This window comes from Syngnathoides biaculeatus, chromosome 3 (genome assembly GCF_019802595.1).
Source record: "Syngnathoides biaculeatus isolate LvHL_M chromosome 3, ASM1980259v1, whole genome shotgun sequence".
Lineage (NCBI taxonomy): Eukaryota > Metazoa > Chordata > Actinopteri > Syngnathiformes > Syngnathidae > Syngnathoides > Syngnathoides biaculeatus.
Genome location: NC_084642.1, coordinates 39,252,275 through 39,270,609, shown reverse-complemented (window position 1 = coordinate 39,270,609; position 18,335 = coordinate 39,252,275). Strand labels below are relative to the sequence as shown.

Below are 18,335 nucleotides of genomic sequence, written 5' to 3'. Positions count from 1 at the left end.
AGGATATGCACGAAATAAAAACACATTTGCATTCCCATACAACATGCACCAAAATAAACACCAAAGATTCGGCTAGTGCATCACAACAAACGTACAGCCAATGCTTTCTGAAGGGTAGCATACACGAATGAGTTGATTGCTCTGTAGCTCCTTTATTGAACAATTGAAGCAGAGTGAAACTAAAACAGTGAGAAGAAATATGCAGTACTTGGTGAGTTGTCAATTAAGCCGTTACTGTACATCAATAAAATGTATGAAAATACCAACCTGAACTAACAGTGTTAACCACTTGAAAATCCTATCCACTTATGAACAGGTATTACAATAGGTAGGTTAACATAAAAATCCACACTAATAACCAAACAGCCAGCCTGACATACAAAGAGGAGAGAGTAGCTAATTAGCTAGGAAATGCACAAAATCAAAATAAACACATTTGCATTCCCATACAACATGCACCAACATAAACATCCAAGATTGGGCGAGTGCATCACAACGAACTTACAGCCAATGATTTGTGAAGGCTGAAATGAAACAGGAAATGATGGACAACACGATGATGTGCGTTCTGTGGCTGCTTTGTTTACACAAGGGATTGTTCGATCTTCTCTGTAAGTGTACTAACCATGAATGAATGAGTGCTTCCACCCAGAGGTCAGATGCAAAATTATACCAAAGCATTAAATTAACAAGGCTGTGTACAAGTGTAATTGATTAACATGTGAAAATGATAATAAAATATGGAAAACAGAAAAATATCTCACGACGTCTTGCTCGGCAGAACACTCCCCGCCTGACATTGTGCCAATATCACTCCTCTACTTACATTGTCATTTTCCAATAATCCTCAGTTCTCTTTGGGAAGAAGTAAGATGACCTCAGACACAGGTCTGAGGAATGTCTTGACAGTATCCTGAGTGGTTATCCTGATCCCTATCTTCCTAACCTTCCCATCACTGCTTGGGAAGGTTGAGGTGACCAGTCTCATCGGCCACTCGTTACGAGGGAGCTGGTTATCCTTCAGAAGCAAAATGTCTCCCGTCTGCAGGTTTGGATGTGCTGTAAGCCATTTGCGCCTCGGTTGAAGAGTGCTGAGATACTCTTATCTCCAGTGGGCCCAAAACTCATTGGCGAGTGCTTGAACTTGTTTCCACTGAGACTTGAAGAGATATTTTCCTGTGAAGTTGCCTGGTGGAGCTGGTAGACCCTCCTTTTGATTTAGCACCATAGCAGGAGTGAGCAGGAATGGAGAAAATGGATCAGAGGAGATGGGGACTTTGACGATCCCTGAGTCTTCCGCCAACAAATTATAAAGCACATCGTGGGTCAAAGGAGCACCTCTGGTCTGCAGAAGCATTGAGTCCAGGATTCTTTGGAACACGTCTATCATGCGTTTCCAGGAACCTCCCATGTGGGAGGCGTGAGGGGGGATTGAATTCCCAGGTGCAGCCCTTGTCATGTAAGTACTTTAAGACACTGGTCTGGTGTTTCTCGGTTTTCATGCCCATTTCCCCACTTGCTCTGATGAAGTTGGTTCCTCTGTCCGATCTCAGCTGTTTTCCCCGCCCTCTACCAGCAAAAAACCTGCGCAGGGCATTGATGCAGCTGGCTGTGTTCATTGAGTCCATGACTTCAATATGCATGGCTCTGTTACTCATGCAAGTGAAAAGTATGGCCCACCGCTTGCTCTGTGCAGCACCTCCTCGGGTACGCCTGGTAACATCTAGTCCCACAAAGCTGAAGGGAGAAGTGCTCAGGCGCTCTGGAAGAAGATCTAACAGCTTTTGTTCTTCCATTTTCCCTCTCAGCTTACGGCATGTGACGCAGTGATGGAGTACAGAGCTCATCACCTTGTTGCCAGACACTATCCACAGGCCAGCTGCCCTTATTGCTCCTTCCGAAAAGTGTCGTCCCTGGTGTTTCACCTCTGCATGGTAATGACGGACTACCAGAATTGTGACATGACTCGTCTTCGGAAGAATGATGGGATGTTTGACTTCTGAGTTGAGAGGAGAATGTCTCAGACGTCCACCAATTCTCATTAGACCTTCATCCATCGAAGGGTCAAGGTTCGGAAGTGTGCTGGTGTTTGGAATCACTCCTTCCTTTTCCAGTCCAATGATCTCCTTTGGATAGGCATCCATCTGAACGGCCCTGAAGATGACCTTTTTGGCTGCTTCTAGTTCATCTGGGGTGTGTGGTCTGTCACACTGATGCCATCCTTTGCATGTGTCAGGTGAGTTCGCGGAGCCTGACTTGTGAGACAGGGCTTGATGGATCAAGAAGGTAACAGCATGCAGATGAGAGCTCCAGGTAGAGAACTGATGAAACCGTTCTGAGGCTGAGGCAGATATTTGTTCCCTTGAGTGTGGAGTGTGGTTGGTTACCTGTGGTCTGACCTCAGCATCCAGTTCGGGGTCCCCTAGTGTGAATGCTTGGCATTCTTCAGGATGACGAGGCTTCCGAAGGAAATCAGGTCCACGTAACTAGATGGTGTTGGCCAGCTTGGATCCTGGAACTGACCGATCAGCTTAAGTGGGTGTGCAGAAGGGCAACCTCCGGTGTTGCGATTTCTGACCTGTTGCTCATTATCTCGTTACATTCAATGAGAGGTGAAAGTTCAAAACACTCACCACCACTGACTGCTTCAATCTGGAATCGATCTTTCCACCCAGTCATCTCTTTGATGCCAGCACTGGTCCTCATTAGATATGCTAACAGGCTGCCTTCGAGTCCAAACAGCTGGAAGAACTCTGACCTGGCCAGCGAGTGGTTGCTGTGGTCATCAAGGATGGCATAGATTTTGACAGAGCATTCCCGCTGTCCTTCAGGATACACCCGCACCAGGTTACCTCTGGAGTACTCCTTTGCTGCTCTGGTGTGGTTGACTCCGGCTTCTGCGTGGCATGTGTGGGAGATGAGCTGGTGTCAGGATGTAGGGCTGTGCAGTGTTGGTTACTCTCACACACTTTTCACTTCAGAACCACTTGACAGTCTTTCACTCGGTGAGTTGAAAAGCAGCACTTGTAACACCACTTGTATTCTTTAAGGAATGCTTTGCGGTCTGTCAGTGGCTTTGACCTGAAGACTCAAAATTTTGTTAGAGGATGGTGCTTCTTGTGGATGGGACAGAACTTGTCGGGGTCACTCTCCCTCCTCTCTGCCTCGGCTCTGTAGGTTGACTTCTCCTCAGTTGGTAGGACACATCTGTCTTGTGGATTGTTAAGATGGTCTTTCCGGGATCCTGTCTTGATGTAAACATTTTGTTGCGACCACAGCTACCGTTTGACAGAATGAAACCGGATCGTTTCTCACTTTGGCATCCTGGCAGATGAACTGAGTAAAAAAGGAGAATGGTGGAAAGCTCACCCGGTATTCTTCTTTGATTTGTGAACCAGCAGCACTTATCCTGGAGGCCAGTGGACAGCTTCTCGACTATGGGATTGATTCCACGAGGAGTATCAAGATAAGAGAGCCTTGGTAAGAAACCCATCTTGCTTGGCTGCATTCAGTTCCATAAGGAGGTCTCCGAGTTCTCGGAGATTTTAGTTTTCTCTTGAAGACAGTTTTGGAAAGTTGTCTAGCTGTGGGAAGAGGGCGTTCTCTATGACCTCTGGGGTGGCGTAACACTCTCCGAGTCTAGTCCAAGTCATCTGTAGAGCAGCACGAGGGTTGGAGGGATAGACAGCCCAAATTCTTCTGGCATGGTCCTCTGGTTTCTAGCCGAGCCCTTTTACTAGCAGATCTAGCGCTTCGCTGGGTGTTTGATCTAAGTTGTGAATGGCGTGAAGGAAGGAGGACCCCCATGCTTTGAAGTTTTCCGGTTGGCTGTCACAATTGGTAAGCCCAGTGGTTACTAGCTCTCTCTGAGCTACATATTTTGCAAAGTCAGCCATGTTGTAAGTACGAGTCTGATAATGGATGCAGTGAGCTCTGCTTAGGAGAATGGTCTGGATGAACTGACTGACTGAGGAGAATATTTGCTCCTTAGGGGACTGCTTTTGGATTGATAGTCTTACCTGAGGATGGGGAACAGGCTGCTCTATTGCTGCTGGGTGGCTGTCATGTGTCTGTCCATATGTTGTAGGGGGAATAGTGCTCTGGGATGTCGAATTTTGTTGGTGATGGCTGTCCCATAACATTTAATGTGACATGAGGTGGAGTGCTACGCAGGAAAGGGGAGGTGGAATTGGTGATTAACTGATTCCGTTTTTTTACATACTCCTCTGTCTCTGACTGTGTGTGGTGAGACAGAAGATCTTGGTCTTGAGGAATGAGAGCTATTCGCTGCAGCTTCTAAAGATGTTGCCTCTGCAAGAGCAGCAGCAGGCTCCTGTTCCATATCTAAGGCTTCGAGGTCGGCCTGCTGCATAACCTTCTCCAAGTCAAGTCTTGCTTTCTATTTTTAGATTTTAAGTTCCTTCTTCTTAACAAAAGCTACCTTAGCCGAAGCAGCCTCAGCTAAGGCTCTGGCTTTGGCAGCCGCACTGTTGACAAAGGACTTTGAGATGATGACTGGGAGCTTTTCTCTTGCAGTAACATCTCTTCATCTGCATACATCAGGGTCTTTGCTGTCATCAGTTCGTTATCTTAATCCGTGATGAATTGTTGTGCCCACTGATTCTTGGCTTTTCACTGTATTGTTCTTTCTACGTGTTAACATGCTCAATGTAGAATGCAGAATTAACAGCCAGCCAAACTCTGTTCAACAACCAGGAGATGACTGCTCTATAGCTCCTTTATTGAACAATTGAAGCAGAGTGAAACTAAAACAGTGAGAAGAAATATACAGTCCTTGGTGAGTTGTCAATTAAGCCTGTACTGTACATCAATAAAATGTATGAAAATACCAACCTAAACTAACAGTGTTAACCAATTGAAAATCGTATCCACTTATGAACAGGTGTATAGGTAGGTGAACATAAAAATCCACACTAATAGCTAAACAGCCCTGATATACAATGAGCAGAGAGTAGCTAATTAGCTAGGATATGCACGAAATAAAAACACATTTGCATTCCCATACAACATGCACCAAAATAAACACCAAAGATTCGGCTAGTTCATCACAACAAACGTACAGCCAATGCTTTCTGAAGGGTAGCATACACGAAATGATGGACAACATGACGAACTACATGTGCGTTCTGTGCCTGCTTTATTTACACAAAGGAAAGTTCGATCTTCTCTGTAAGTGCACTAAGCATGAATGAATGAATGCTGCCACCCTAAGGTCGGATGTGAAATTAAGCCAAACCATTAAATTAACAAGGCTGTGTACAAGTGTAACAGATTAGCACGTGCAAATTATAATAAAATGTGCAAAACATAAAAATACCTCTCGACATCTTGCAGGGCAGAACGGGGCATGACAGAAAATAATTGAGAGGCACTGCTGAAGACTGTCGCAATTATCTCACTGTTCCCAATAAAATTGGTGTATTTCTTTTCTTTTCCCTTGTGGCACTAGTAAGACAGATTCACTCAGAATCAGAATCAGCTTTATTTGCCAAGTGTTTAACAATACACAAGGAATTTGTCTCTGGCAGTCGGTGCTGCCCTGGTATGACAGAACAAAGAACAAACAAATAACAACAAAGACCAAGAGACATTAAGTTAATAGGAACGATTAACAGATATGCAAGATGCAGTCTTTTTCATTTAGAACAGTTAAGAGCGTGTGAACGCCCCACATTGTTAAACATAGTGCCCTTACTCAGTCAGTCTTCTGATATTCTGGCTGGTAATCCACTTCACGTCGGAGTGCCACAACAAATGTCTCCTTGTCCTTGCGTTCCCGTGTGAACATAGGTTGAGCTCGCTGAATTGTGGGGTGTCACAACAAATGTCTCCTTGTCCTTGCCTTCCCGTGTGAAGATGGGTTGAGCTCGCTGAATTGTGGGGTGTCATCTTGCTTGCTGACTCATTGAAAATCTTTGGGGGAAGCTGAAATATGCCGTTGAGAAAAGAACCCTGAAAATTTTCAATAGTTTAAACAAATTAGAAAGGCAGTTTGGGTGAAAATACCACTGAAGTGCAAAAAGCTTTTAGATCAACCCAAGAAATGTTTCGACTCTGTCATCACTGCCAAAGTGTGTGCAAACAATTATTGAGTACAGTTTTTTTCCACATGCTGTTTTCTGTTGTTTTCGTCTGAAATTACAATATCTAAGTTGGAAAAAAAATATGCTTTTCTTTGGTAAAATCATTTGGGCCTCCAATTAAAAGATCCTGATTATATAAGTTTGTTTATGAACCAATTTTATAGGTACTGCAAAAAACGTAAGAGTGCCAATGATAGTGAGCAGGACTGTACAAGTTAATCAGAAGAAAACCTTTTACTGACAAGTCCTCTATTGAAACCAAAGCATTTTGTACTCTTGTACTGATTAGGATGGGGTCTCTTGTTTTGATGACTAGCCATCATAATTTGAATAGTATGTGTGAAGTTTTTCCCACATTTGACACATTTTCCAATATCCTCTAGTGTATACACTTTGGTGTACTACAGGGGTGTCATAAATGTTTGTTGAATACTTCTTTCTTGCTGTACTTTTTCCACATTCTTTTTCAGCCCCCTGAGCAACAGATTGTGGTGGGCATATGCTGCATGTTGAAGAAGTCAAAGTCCAAGCCAATGACCCAAATCCTGGAGAGGCTTTGCAGATTTGAGTACATCACTGTGGTCATCTTTCCAGAGGACGTTATCCTCAATGAGCCAGTGGAAAACTGGCCACTGTGTGACTGCCTCATCTCCTTCCACTCTAAAGGTACCTCTTCAACAGATACAAGTGCACAAAGTCAATTAGAATGATTACGGTGCGGTGTGATCAGACTTATTTGCACAAGGTGTCCGACAGGGAGGCAAAACATTTTTTTCTCCCCTGAGCAAAAACATGTAACCTCCCAAAGTAGATGTTTATTGATTAATTAAGGGGATTGATCACTCGTTCTTAGAATTTATAATCACCATCTTGCATACATGAAATAGAATGAAGAGAAAAAGGCCACACAACACATTTAACATTATTAATGTTTTACATTTTTGTGCTGTCATTAATGGCTCGGTCACTCTAAATATGTTCAGTTTTTTAATTTTTTTATGAATTTTTTTTTCTCCCAACATTTTTTTTTTCATTGCAACAAACGATCAGATTGTTTTTTTTATGCTACCTGTGTAATTGGAGCACGATAATTCAAGTAAGTAAATCCTTTTTAAGGACAATTAATGAATATGTTTAACATTGCATTGTAATATAGAACAATGAATAAAACATTTTGGATAAATAAATATATAAATCCCATCCTGTTTTTTACTATCTCCAATAGGTTTTGAGAGCAGATGGATATTACTGTCTTTCAAATTTAATTTCTTCCTTACATCGCCCCGATTACAGGTGAACATGTAACATCGAATGTTGTTTGAGGTTCTTTTGTGACCGCCTATATGAGTTTTCATTGGGCTCTTGCAGTAATTTTAATTGGTTGTCCACTGTTCTCAGTTTTCCGCATTTGTGGATAATGACTCTGACAGTGATTCGCTGGACCCCAAAGCCTTGGAAATGGCTTTGTAATCTTTTCCAAACTGATGGATTCAAATCACCTTTTTTCTCATTTCTTCTTGAATTTTTTTGAATCGTTGCTTGATGCATTGGTTCTTTAGATCTTCTTGCCTACTTCATGTTCGCTGACAGATTCTATTAAAGTGATTTCACGATTCAACAAGTATGGCGGGAATCAGGTTTGGATGTGGCTTGTGAAATTGACCTCACATTTCCCAAATTTGTGGTTAGTCAAATTGACTTTAATAATGGGCACAATTACTTTTTTCGCAGAAGTTCAGAAAGGTTTGGATTTTTTTTTAGTCCCTTAATAAATTGGATCATCATTTGAAAACAGCATTTTGCATTTCCTTTTGTTATCCCTGAGTGATATTAAAATTGGTTTGATGATTTGAAACCTTTGTGTGTGATAGATATGCATAATGGATAATAATAATTAAAACAGTAAACCATTACTATTTGCCCACTAAACAAATAAAATAATACCGAAAGGTAATAGAACACTCAACAGTGCAGCAAATGTAGAAAAGAATAATGTAATACTACTTTGAAGTCCTCTGAGTATTTTTGGATGTATAAAATATAAAATAAACAAACTTCCCCCTTGGGGATAATTAAATGCCTTGAATTGTTGTCCAATTGTGATGAGGCTTACCCTTGTTGATTGTTGTTGTGGTGGCCTCGCTCACTGTGCCAATCGGCCAAAGGGGTGCAATCGATGGCTGTCAAACAGCGTGCCATTCATTCCAGGACCATCCCTGGCTCCAATATGACTTGCACAGCTTATCTGTTATTGGTGCGTGTGTGTTTTTTTTTTTCATGAGGTTGCAAACATTTGCTCTTCATGTGACAAGTAGGCATTTGATATTCACTCTCCAAAATGATTTAGTTGCCTTTGACACCTTCTGAGTGCTAATTTTGGACCCTGAGGCATACGTGTCCAATCTGTAAATTAATATAACTCATCATGTGATGATGTAAATTCTCTAATGACTGGCTCATCAATTCCATATATAAAGACTGGTTGCCTAAGGCTCCCCACTGGATAATGAAATCTAAAGGCAAATTTTAAAAAATTGTTTGACATCTCCAACTTGGGAAAAAATATTTGGTGACATAATCGCACATAGAAGGGGGTTGGCAACCTTTGGCATAAATATTGTCACGGTGGGTGTTAAGAGCACATGACTTTCCCATTCATTGTGTAATGTTAGAGGTTTTTGTGTCTGTGTGTGTCGGTACAAGAATATTTAATCAACAGTACAGCATTTATACTTTGCATGCTTGAGACTGAAATTATAACACTACAAGTGTTAAGTTAAACAAGAAAATTTTTACTGCAGTGACAAAGCAAAAATGTTCTTCTCCTGTAGACGCCAGAATGTTCCAGACGCACTGTTATAACATCACTTCCGTCTCACTGTTGTGACATCACCGCCATCTCACTGTTGTGACATCCCCTCCTCTGACAAGAGGAACTTTTGCTCATGAGGAGAATACGGGACGTTTCTCTGTCACCACCTCCAGCCTATTCTGGCCATATCTCCACAAATCCTCTTTTTTTTTATGTCCTTAGGGCGGTCCGAAATGTAACAAACACAGCAAATGTGATAAACAAAGCATCCTTAAGAAAACATGACAAACAAAGCAAGCGTGTGTCCTGGCACATCCTCCGCTGATGAGTTGTAGTCCACCAAATGCTCCCACCGCACCCTGGTGACGTCATCTCCGCTTATGCTAGCAATGTCTCCACTCGATTGAACGCTGCTTCGCACGCAATGTAATGTGTGTGTTTGTTGCATAATATTGTTAAAGGATATTAAGCATAGCAAAACGAGAGCAAATATGAGATAACTTTATATATAATTTATCCATTTAATCCAACACCCTGTACAAGGAGATAACCCTATCAACAAAATTGCTAAACTGGACAGCTCATACCACATTGTTGCACGCTTCTGAGGGCGTAACTCTTGAAATTTTTCAAACCAACATTTACTTGCCGAAAAGCCTCATCCTCGGGGTGAATTCCTCATTGCAGCTTGAGGTTCGTCAGCACTTTCTTCAACCTCATTAGTCCCCTTGTTTTTTCTCCGGTGACAGATTCGCAACTGACGCTCATCCATGCATCGGTGGTGACCGAGCTGCATCCGACACACGTCCATGCCTCAGTGGCGACCGATCTGCAGCCGACCCACGTCTGTGGCTCGGTCACCACGAATGCATGGACGAGCATCTGTTGCGAATCTGTCGCCGGAGAAACAGCAAGGGTACTCCACCGGTAGTCTAATTCATGGTGAACCCAGTCCATGAGGACCGCAATTTCTGCACTCCTCCGCTCCAATTGCTCCTGCATATGGTGGAAGAAGGCATCATAGACCTCGTTGTGCTGCACTTCAAGGGCTGTGAACTCATCGTCCCTCTGGCCCAGAAGCTTCACAACAACCAATCTGCAGCCGACTCACATCCACGCCTCAGTGATGACCGATCTGCAACATAGCCACGTCCATGCCTTGGTGGTGATCGATCCGCAACCAACCCACATTTACGCTTTGTTGGCGACCCACGTCCAGGCCTCGGTGGCGACAGATCTGCAACCAACCCACGTCCACACCACAGTGGCGACCGAGCTGCAGCCGACCCACGTCAACACGTCTATGGCGATCGATCCGCAGCTGACCCACGTCCAGGCCTAGATGGCGACCGATGCCCAACCGACCCACGTCCACGCTTCGGTTGCGACCGGCAGCAACCCCACCATGGCCGCCTGTCTCGGCGGCGATCTGATGACCACGTCTCAATGGTGACCGATCCTCAGCCTCCTCACGACCACACCTTTGCGGCGACTGATCCCGGCCACCTGATGACCACCCCTCAATGGGGACTGATCCTCGGCCGCATGATGACCACGTCTCAATGGCGACCGATCCCCAGCCTACCCATGTCCACGCCTCGGTGGCGATCGATCTGCAACCAACCCACATCCGCGCTTTGTTTGGCGACCGATCCGCAGTCGACCCACGTCCACGCCTCAGTGGCGACATATCTGCAACTGACCCACGCCCACACCTCAGTAGCGACAGATCTGCAACCGACCCACGTCCACACCTCGGTGGCGACCGATCTGCAGCTGACCCACGTCCACACCTAGGTGGTGACCGAACCGCAGCTGACCCATGTCCACGCTTCGATGACGACCGGCAGGTACCCCACCACGGCCACCTGTCTTGGTGGCGACCTAATGACCACGGCTCAATGGCGAACGATCCTCAGCCACCTAACGACCACGCCTCTGCGGCGACTGATCCTCGGCCACACAATGACTACGTCTCAATGGCAACCGATTCACCGCCGACCCATGTCTATGCCTCTGTGGCGAACGATCCGCAACCGACCCATGTCCACGCTTAGTTAGCAACCGGGTTGCAGCAAATCCGCATCCACATCTCGGTGGCGACCCCGCCTTGGCCACCTGTCTTGGCGGTGACCCCTCCACGGCCGCCTGTCTCGGCGGTGACCCCTCCACGGCCGCCTGTCTCGGCGGTGACCCCTCCACGGCCACCTGTCTCGACGGTGACTCTTCCACGGCGGCCTGTCCCAGCGGCGACCCGTCCACGGCCGCCTGTTCCAGCGGCGACCCGTGCTCGGCCGCCTGTCCCGGCGGCGACCCGTCACGCCGCCTGACAATCACGCCTCAACGGCGACCATTCCATGGCCGCCGGACAACCACGCCTCGGCGGCAGCCTATCCACGGCCACCTCAGTTCCACGTCTCAGCGGTGACCGACCCACAGCAGTCTTTCGCCCAAGCCGTAGCGGTCCTCTACCAGTGGATTTAAAAATGGTCGCCCACGGCACCATTAATTTGCAAGTTGGTGGAAATTCAGAAACTGGGTCGAAGACAAAGAAGAGGAGGAAAGTGGATTCATCGTCAGAAGAAGAAGAGGAATGCGTACAGCCTAAAACTGAGTGTAGGAACTTTGAATGTTGGGACTATGATAGGAGTGACCTACAAGAGCAGAGGTAGAAGCACGCAGGTGGATTATATTTTGTGCAGACGATGTAATCTGAAGGAGGTTACTGACTGTAAAGTAGTGGTAGGGGAGAGTGTAGCTTGACAGCATAGGATGGTGGTGTGTAGGACAACTCTGGTAGTGGGTAGGAAGATTAAGAAGACAAACGTAGGGCAGAGACCCATGTGGTGGAAGCTGAGAAAGGAAGAATGTTGTGTGGCCTTTCGGAAAGAGGTGAAACAGGCTCTGGATGGACAGGAGGAGCTCCAGAAGACTGGAATAGTACAGCCAAGGTGATCAGAGAGACAGGCAGGAGGGTACTTGGGGTGTCTTCTGGTAGGAAAAGTGAGAAGGAGGCTAGGTGGTGGAACCCCAAAATACAGGCGGTCATACAAGGAAACAGGTTAGGAAAGAAGAAGTGGGACACCAAGAGGACTGAGAGGGGAAAGGAATACATTGAGATGTGACATCAGGCAAAGTTGGTGGTGTCGAAGGCTTAACAAGAGGCATATGACGACATGTACAGCAGGTTGGAGATGAAAGAAGGAGAAAAGGATCTCTACAGGTTGGCCAGACAGAGGGCTCGAAATGGGAAGGATTTGGAGCAAGTAAGGGTGATTAAGGATAGCGATGGAAATGTGTTGACTGGTGCCAGTAGTGTGCTAAATAGATGGAAAGAATACTTTGAGAAGTTGATGAATGAAGAAAAAGAGACAGAAGAAAGAGTAGAAGAGGCAAGTGTGAAGGACCAGGAAGTGACAATTAGTAAGGGGTAATTTAGGCACTACAAAGGATGAATAATGGAAAACCAGTTGATCCTGATGACATACCTGTGAAGGTATGGAAGCAATTTGGAGAGGTGACTGTGGAGTTTTCGACCAACTTATTCACGAGAATACTAGCGGGCGGGAACAGTGGTGATGTGTGCTATAGTTGTGAAGAGAAGAGTTTAAGGTGGAGATGAGATTGCATCAAGAATGAGCACTGACCCCTTTCCTGTTTACTGTGGTAATGGATAGGCTGACAGACGAGGTTAGACTGGAACCCCCTCAGAACATGATGTTCTCAGATGACATTGTTATTTGCAGTGAAAGCAGGGACCAGGTGGAGGAGCAATTAGAAAGATGGAAGCATGCACTGGCGGAATGAAGATAGCCAAAGTAAAACAGAATATATGTGTGTGAATGAGTGGAGTGGAGGGGAGAGAGTGAGGCTCCAGGGAGAAGAGCGAGTGAGGGTGGACGACTTCAAATACTTGGTGTCAACAATCCAGAGCAATGACGTGTGTGGTCAGGAAGGAAACGGGTCCAAGCAGGTTGGAACAGTTGGTGGAAGGTGTCTGGTGTGTTACGTGACAGAAAGGTTTGCTAGGAGCAAGGGTAAAGTTAATAAAACAGTGGTGAGGCTGGCCATGATGTATGGATTAGAGATGGTGGCACTGAAGTGACAACAGGAAACAGAGCTGGAGGTGGCAGAAATGAAGATGTTGAGGTTCTCGCTAGAAGTGAGCAGGTTTGATAGATATTGGATGTTGGATCTTTTGGAGACAAAGTTCTAGAGAGCAAACTTCGATGGTTTGGACATGTCCTTAGGTGAGAGAGTGAGTATATTGGTAGAAGGGTCCTGAGGATGGAACTGCCAGGCAAAAGAGTGAGAGGAAGACTAAATAGAAGGTGAAAAAAGGTCCACTGTTGGAGCAATTATTAGAAAACGGAAGAAGCCAAACATGATGCTCAATTTCAATTGGAGTAGAGCCCCATGCAAGATATCACCTCGTGGGGTCTCAGTGATCCAAAGAAAGGTGAGGAATCAGCCCAGGACTACACGACAGGACTTGGTCAATGACCCGAAAAGAGCTTGGACCACTGTTTCTAAGGTGACTGTTGGTAAGACACTAAGACATGGTTTGAAATCATGCATGGCATGGAATATTCCCCTGCTTAAACTAGCACATGTCAAGGCCCGTCTTAAGTTTGTCAATGACCATTTGGATGATACAGAAGAGTCATGGGAGAAGGGTTTGTGGTCAGATGAGACCAAAATTGAACTTTTTGGTCATAATTCCACTAAGCATGTTTGGAGAAGACGAATGATGAGTTCCATCCCAAAAACACCATGCCTACTGTGAAGCATGGGGGTGCTTGCATCATGCTCTATGGGTGTTTTTCTGCACATGGGACAGAAAAAAATCACACATTGTGATTTCTGGATTTTTCTTTTTAGATTCTCTCTCTCACAGTGGACATGCACCCACGATGAAAATTTGAGACCCCTCCATGATTTCTAAGTGGGAGAACTTGCAATATAGCAGGCTATTCAAATACTTATTTTCTCCCCTGTGTATATATATATATATATATATATATATATATATATATATATATAGTAAGTTTCTTTCGGCTTGTCCCTTTCGGGGTCGCCACAGCGTGTCATCTCAGATGAACGCACACATATAATTCAATGACTTAATTGCCAGAGGGAAAAACTGTTCGAATGCCTGCTACTTTTGAGTTGCATTGATCTGTAGCACTTTCCCGATGGAAGGAGTTGGAAGAGCTGGTGGCTAGGATTTTTGAGGATCCAAAAGGATCCTGCCTGCTCGAGACCTCGTTTGCGTTGCGTGCAAGTCCTCAATAGCGGGTAGCGTGGTGCCAACAATCCATTCAGCGTTTTTTATTGTCCGTTGCAGTCTGAGTTTCTCATTTTTTGTGGCGACCCCAAATCAAACTGTGATGGAGGTATACAGTACTGATTGGATAAGCCCTGCGTAGAACTGTCTCAGCAGCTCTTGTGACAGGCTGTGCTTCCTTAGAAGCTGCAAGAAGTGCATCCTTTTTTGAAAATGGAGTTGATGTTTGCCTCCCACTTTAGGTTCTCTGAGACTGTAATTCCCAAGAACTTGAAGGTTTCGATGGTTGACACAAGACAGTTGGACAGCTGTGGTGAAGGATGCCTCCTGAAGTCCACAATCGTTTCTACAGTCTTTAGAGTGTTCAAAGCCTGGTTGTGTTAACCACACCAGAGCGCTAGTCTTTCCACTTCCTGTTGATACGTAGACTCGTCGCTGTCTTTGATGAGGCCCATGACCGTGGTGTCATCTGCGAACTTCAGGAGTTTGACAGTCGGATGCCATGAGCTGCAGTCATTCAGAAAGTTGTAGATCCACTGGGAAGTGGCCGGTGAGACGCTGAGCTGGAGAAGTTTGGAGGAGAGGAATTCAGAGATGATAGTGATAAACGCAGATCTGAAGTCCACGAACAGAATCCTCACACCGGTACCCTCACTTTCAAGATGTTCAAGGATGAAGTACAGACCCATGATGACGGCATCATCCGCAGACCTGTTTGCTCGATAGGCAAACTGCAGTGGGTCCAGCTGAGGACCTGTGACGCTCTTGAGGTGGTCCAGCACAAGGGATTCAAAGGACTTCATGACCACAGATGTCAAGGCAACAGTTCTGTTGTCATTAAGACCTAAGACTGCTGCTTTTTTGGGGAACCGGTATAATGGTGGTGCGTTTAAAGCAGGTTGGTACTTCACACAGTTTTCGAAACCTATTGAAGATCTTTGTGTAGACAGGAGCAAATTGTTCTGTGCAGACTTTGAGGCAGAATGGGGACCCAAGATCGGGGCCTGGCGCTTTGTTGAGCTTGTTTGAAGAGCTGTCTAACGTCGCTTTCATAGATGCTAATGTTTCTATAGGCTCATCACGTGTGGGAGGGACCATTGGGTCAGATGGAGTGTGAGCTGGGCAGTGGCCAAAGGCAGGCACTTTGGCGATCTGATCCTTGGCTACAGAAGCGAGCTCTAGGGATGTAGAATGTCACCCTCTAGCAGGGAAGGAGCCCAAGCTGATGTGTGAGTTTGAGAAGGGCTGAATAGATGTAGACGGGGTCAATTCCACACACGGCTAGTACTAGTCTTCTTGAGAGGGGTTGAGCAGGTGCAGCAATCACTTCTACTGAAGCGAGATCTCATTTGTCTCCTAACAAAAGTGCAATGTTTGGATGGAGTTTTTTTTTAAATAAATTCTACCCCTTCTCCGATTTGAGATGTCGGCTTGGTGACTGTTCGTTGGGTTCATCCCAGTGGAAGAGAGGGTAGCTTCTCTCCACCCTTGGGCGGAGGGACAGATGCTGATTGTTGTTTGTGGCTATGCATCAAACAGCAGTTCAGTGTACCTACCATTTTTTTAAGTCCTTAGATTGGGTGCTGGAGACCTCTCCCATTGGGGAGTTCATCATTCTGGTTGGGATCTTTACTGCTCACATGGGCAGTGACAGTGAGACCTGAAAGGGTTTGATTTGGAGGAACGCCCCCCCCCCTCCCACACACACACACACCAATCAGGAACCTGCTGTTATTGAACTTCTGTGCCCATCACAGATTGTTCATAACAAACACCCCGTTCAAACGTAAAGGTATCCACATCTGCACTTGTCACCAGGACATGCTCAGTTGCAGTACAATGATTGACTTGGTGATCATGTCATCGGACATACAGCTTCATATCTTGGACACTCTTGTGAAGAGCGCCGCAGGTATCCACTGATCACCACCTGGTGAATTCTGCCGGATGGTGAGAGAAAATGCCATTCTGTCCTAGCAAGCACAACCATATTGTGAGAATCTGCTGGGAATGTCTTTTATAATCTCCTGTCAAAATGAGTTTCATCTCCCACCTCCGACCGAACTTCATGTTCCAGGGGACGCGGGGGACATGGAGCATGAGTGGACTATGTTCGGCGCCTCCATTGTTGATGTGGTCCACTGAAGCTGTGGCTGTGAGGTGGTCTGTGCCTGTCATTGTGTGAATCCCCGAATATGTAGGTGGGCACCAATGGCGAGGGATGCCGTCAAGCTGAAGGAGTCCTTTCAGGCCTTATTGCCCTGTGGGACTCTTAAGGCAGGAGATGGGTACCAGTAGGATAAGCAGAATGCAGGTTTTGTGGTTGCTGAAAAGAAAACTCTGGCATGGGAGGCAATGGAGAGAGACATCCAGACAGCTTCAAGGAAATTTTCGCCCACCCTCCACCGTATCAGGATGGGGAAGCAGTGCACCATCGACAGTGTGCATAGTGGGGATGTGCCGTTGCTGACCTCGACTTAAACATTGTGAGTTTGTGGGAGAATATTTGGAATACCTCCTCAATTCCATGGATATGCCTTCCCATGAGGAAGCAAACTCTCCTACCTCTGGGGACGAGGTCACCAAGGTGGTAAAAAAGCTCCTTGTTGGCAGGCACCAGGGGTGGAAGAGATTCACCCAGAGTTCCTAAAGGCTCTATTTGTTGGGGGGCTGTCCTGGTTTATGTGCCTCTGCAGCATCGCATGGACATCAGGGACATTGTGTCTGGACTGGCAGCCTGGGTAGTTGTCCCCCTTTTCAAGAAGCTGGACCTCAGTCTCCTTGGTAAGGTCTTTTTTTGCAAAATCAACTAACTAAGCACTAAACATTAACGAGCAAAGCAAAGCAACTGAATACTAAACAATGGGCTAGACGGAAGTAAAACAAAAAGTGAAGCTTCGGTATAAAAAAGAAACAACAAATCATCACACATCAACGAAACGACAACCCCACAATCATCCAGAAATTCACACTCCCAGATAAGATAATCTATCATGAGCGGTGGTCGTCAAGTATGTTGCAGATTCAGGATGTGAAAAGTCAACTCTCTTTCATAGAGGTTACTCAGCCTTTATAGGCAGACATTTGTGGTCTTCATGACCTTTATGGTCAATTGACGCAGAAGAGAGTGGATCATTCAGGAGCAGTGGAGGCATTCCGACCTTCACAAAGTATGACGCATGAACCCACGTAGCCCTTTCAGCAACCTTCACTGCAGTGTTGGAGAACTTTAAATGGGCCTAGCCAGTGCTGATGCCTCCACGTTTCCGCCGGAAGGGCTTTATCAACATGAAGTCACTGGGTTTGACATGATGCAAGGGTCCATCTTCCACCCTCTGTAGTGCTGCAAGAACGTGTTTCCTGACATGAGAGAGTAGTTTAGTCAAAGACGTGGAATACCTGATCTTGTAGTCCTTGCAAAGGTGTGTCCATCGGTAAGCCTGGAGGATGCAGTCCAACATTTGGAGGGCCTGCAAACAGGATCTCAAAAAGGGACAGATTTTACATGGGATGCACACGCATCCTCATATACTTCAAGACAAGCGGCAGACACTTGATCCAATTTAATTTCGTGTCTTCACAACATTAACTCCGTTTAGCTTTTACAATATCATTTTCTTTTTCTGCTGTACCACTGGACTTGGGATGGTAACTACAACGTGTTTTGTTTAGGTGGAGGATGGGCCCCCTGTTGGCTAAGTGGGTGCGGTTTACCAGAATTGAACCAACCACATGTGAGGCAAGAGTTGCAAAAACTTGGATTGGAAAGATTGCAGAGTTAGGAGGTGTGGTGGAATGAATGTAGAGGCAGGCATGAAGCAGCTTTGGCTGCGGTGTCCGCATGTGCTTTTCCCACAGAGACTGGGTCAGACAAGTCAGTGTGTGCCGCACATTTACACACCGCTATAAGAAATGGCACCAGGACAGGATCGAGGAGAGCTGCAACCTTGTCATGGTGAAGAATTGGTTTGCCATCAGATTTCAAAAAGTTGAGGTGGCGCCAGAGGGCATCAAAGTCATGGACAATGCCAATAGCAAAGTGGGAGCTAAATGACAGGCCTCTGTGCGTGCCAACTCACTGATAAGGATGCTTTGTGGCCTCTTGACACGAGTTGTTTTAGCAAAGCAACAT

The 18,335-nt window shown here is 45.7% G+C and overlaps 1 protein-coding gene across 4 annotated transcripts in view; it reads left to right on the top strand.

Annotated features, from left to right (window-relative positions):
- ppip5k1a (diphosphoinositol pentakisphosphate kinase 1a) overlaps nucleotides 1-18,335 on the top strand; it is a 182,785-nt gene that overhangs the window by 35,809 nt on the left and 128,641 nt on the right. For all 4 annotated transcript variants that reach the window (XM_061815774.1, XM_061815773.1, XM_061815772.1 and 1 more), the window contains exon 3: nucleotides 6,575-6,770. In XM_061815774.1, coding sequence (XP_061671758.1) covers nucleotides 6,575-6,770 — 196 coding nt within the window. The remainder of the gene's footprint in view (nucleotides 1-6,574; nucleotides 6,771-18,335) is intronic.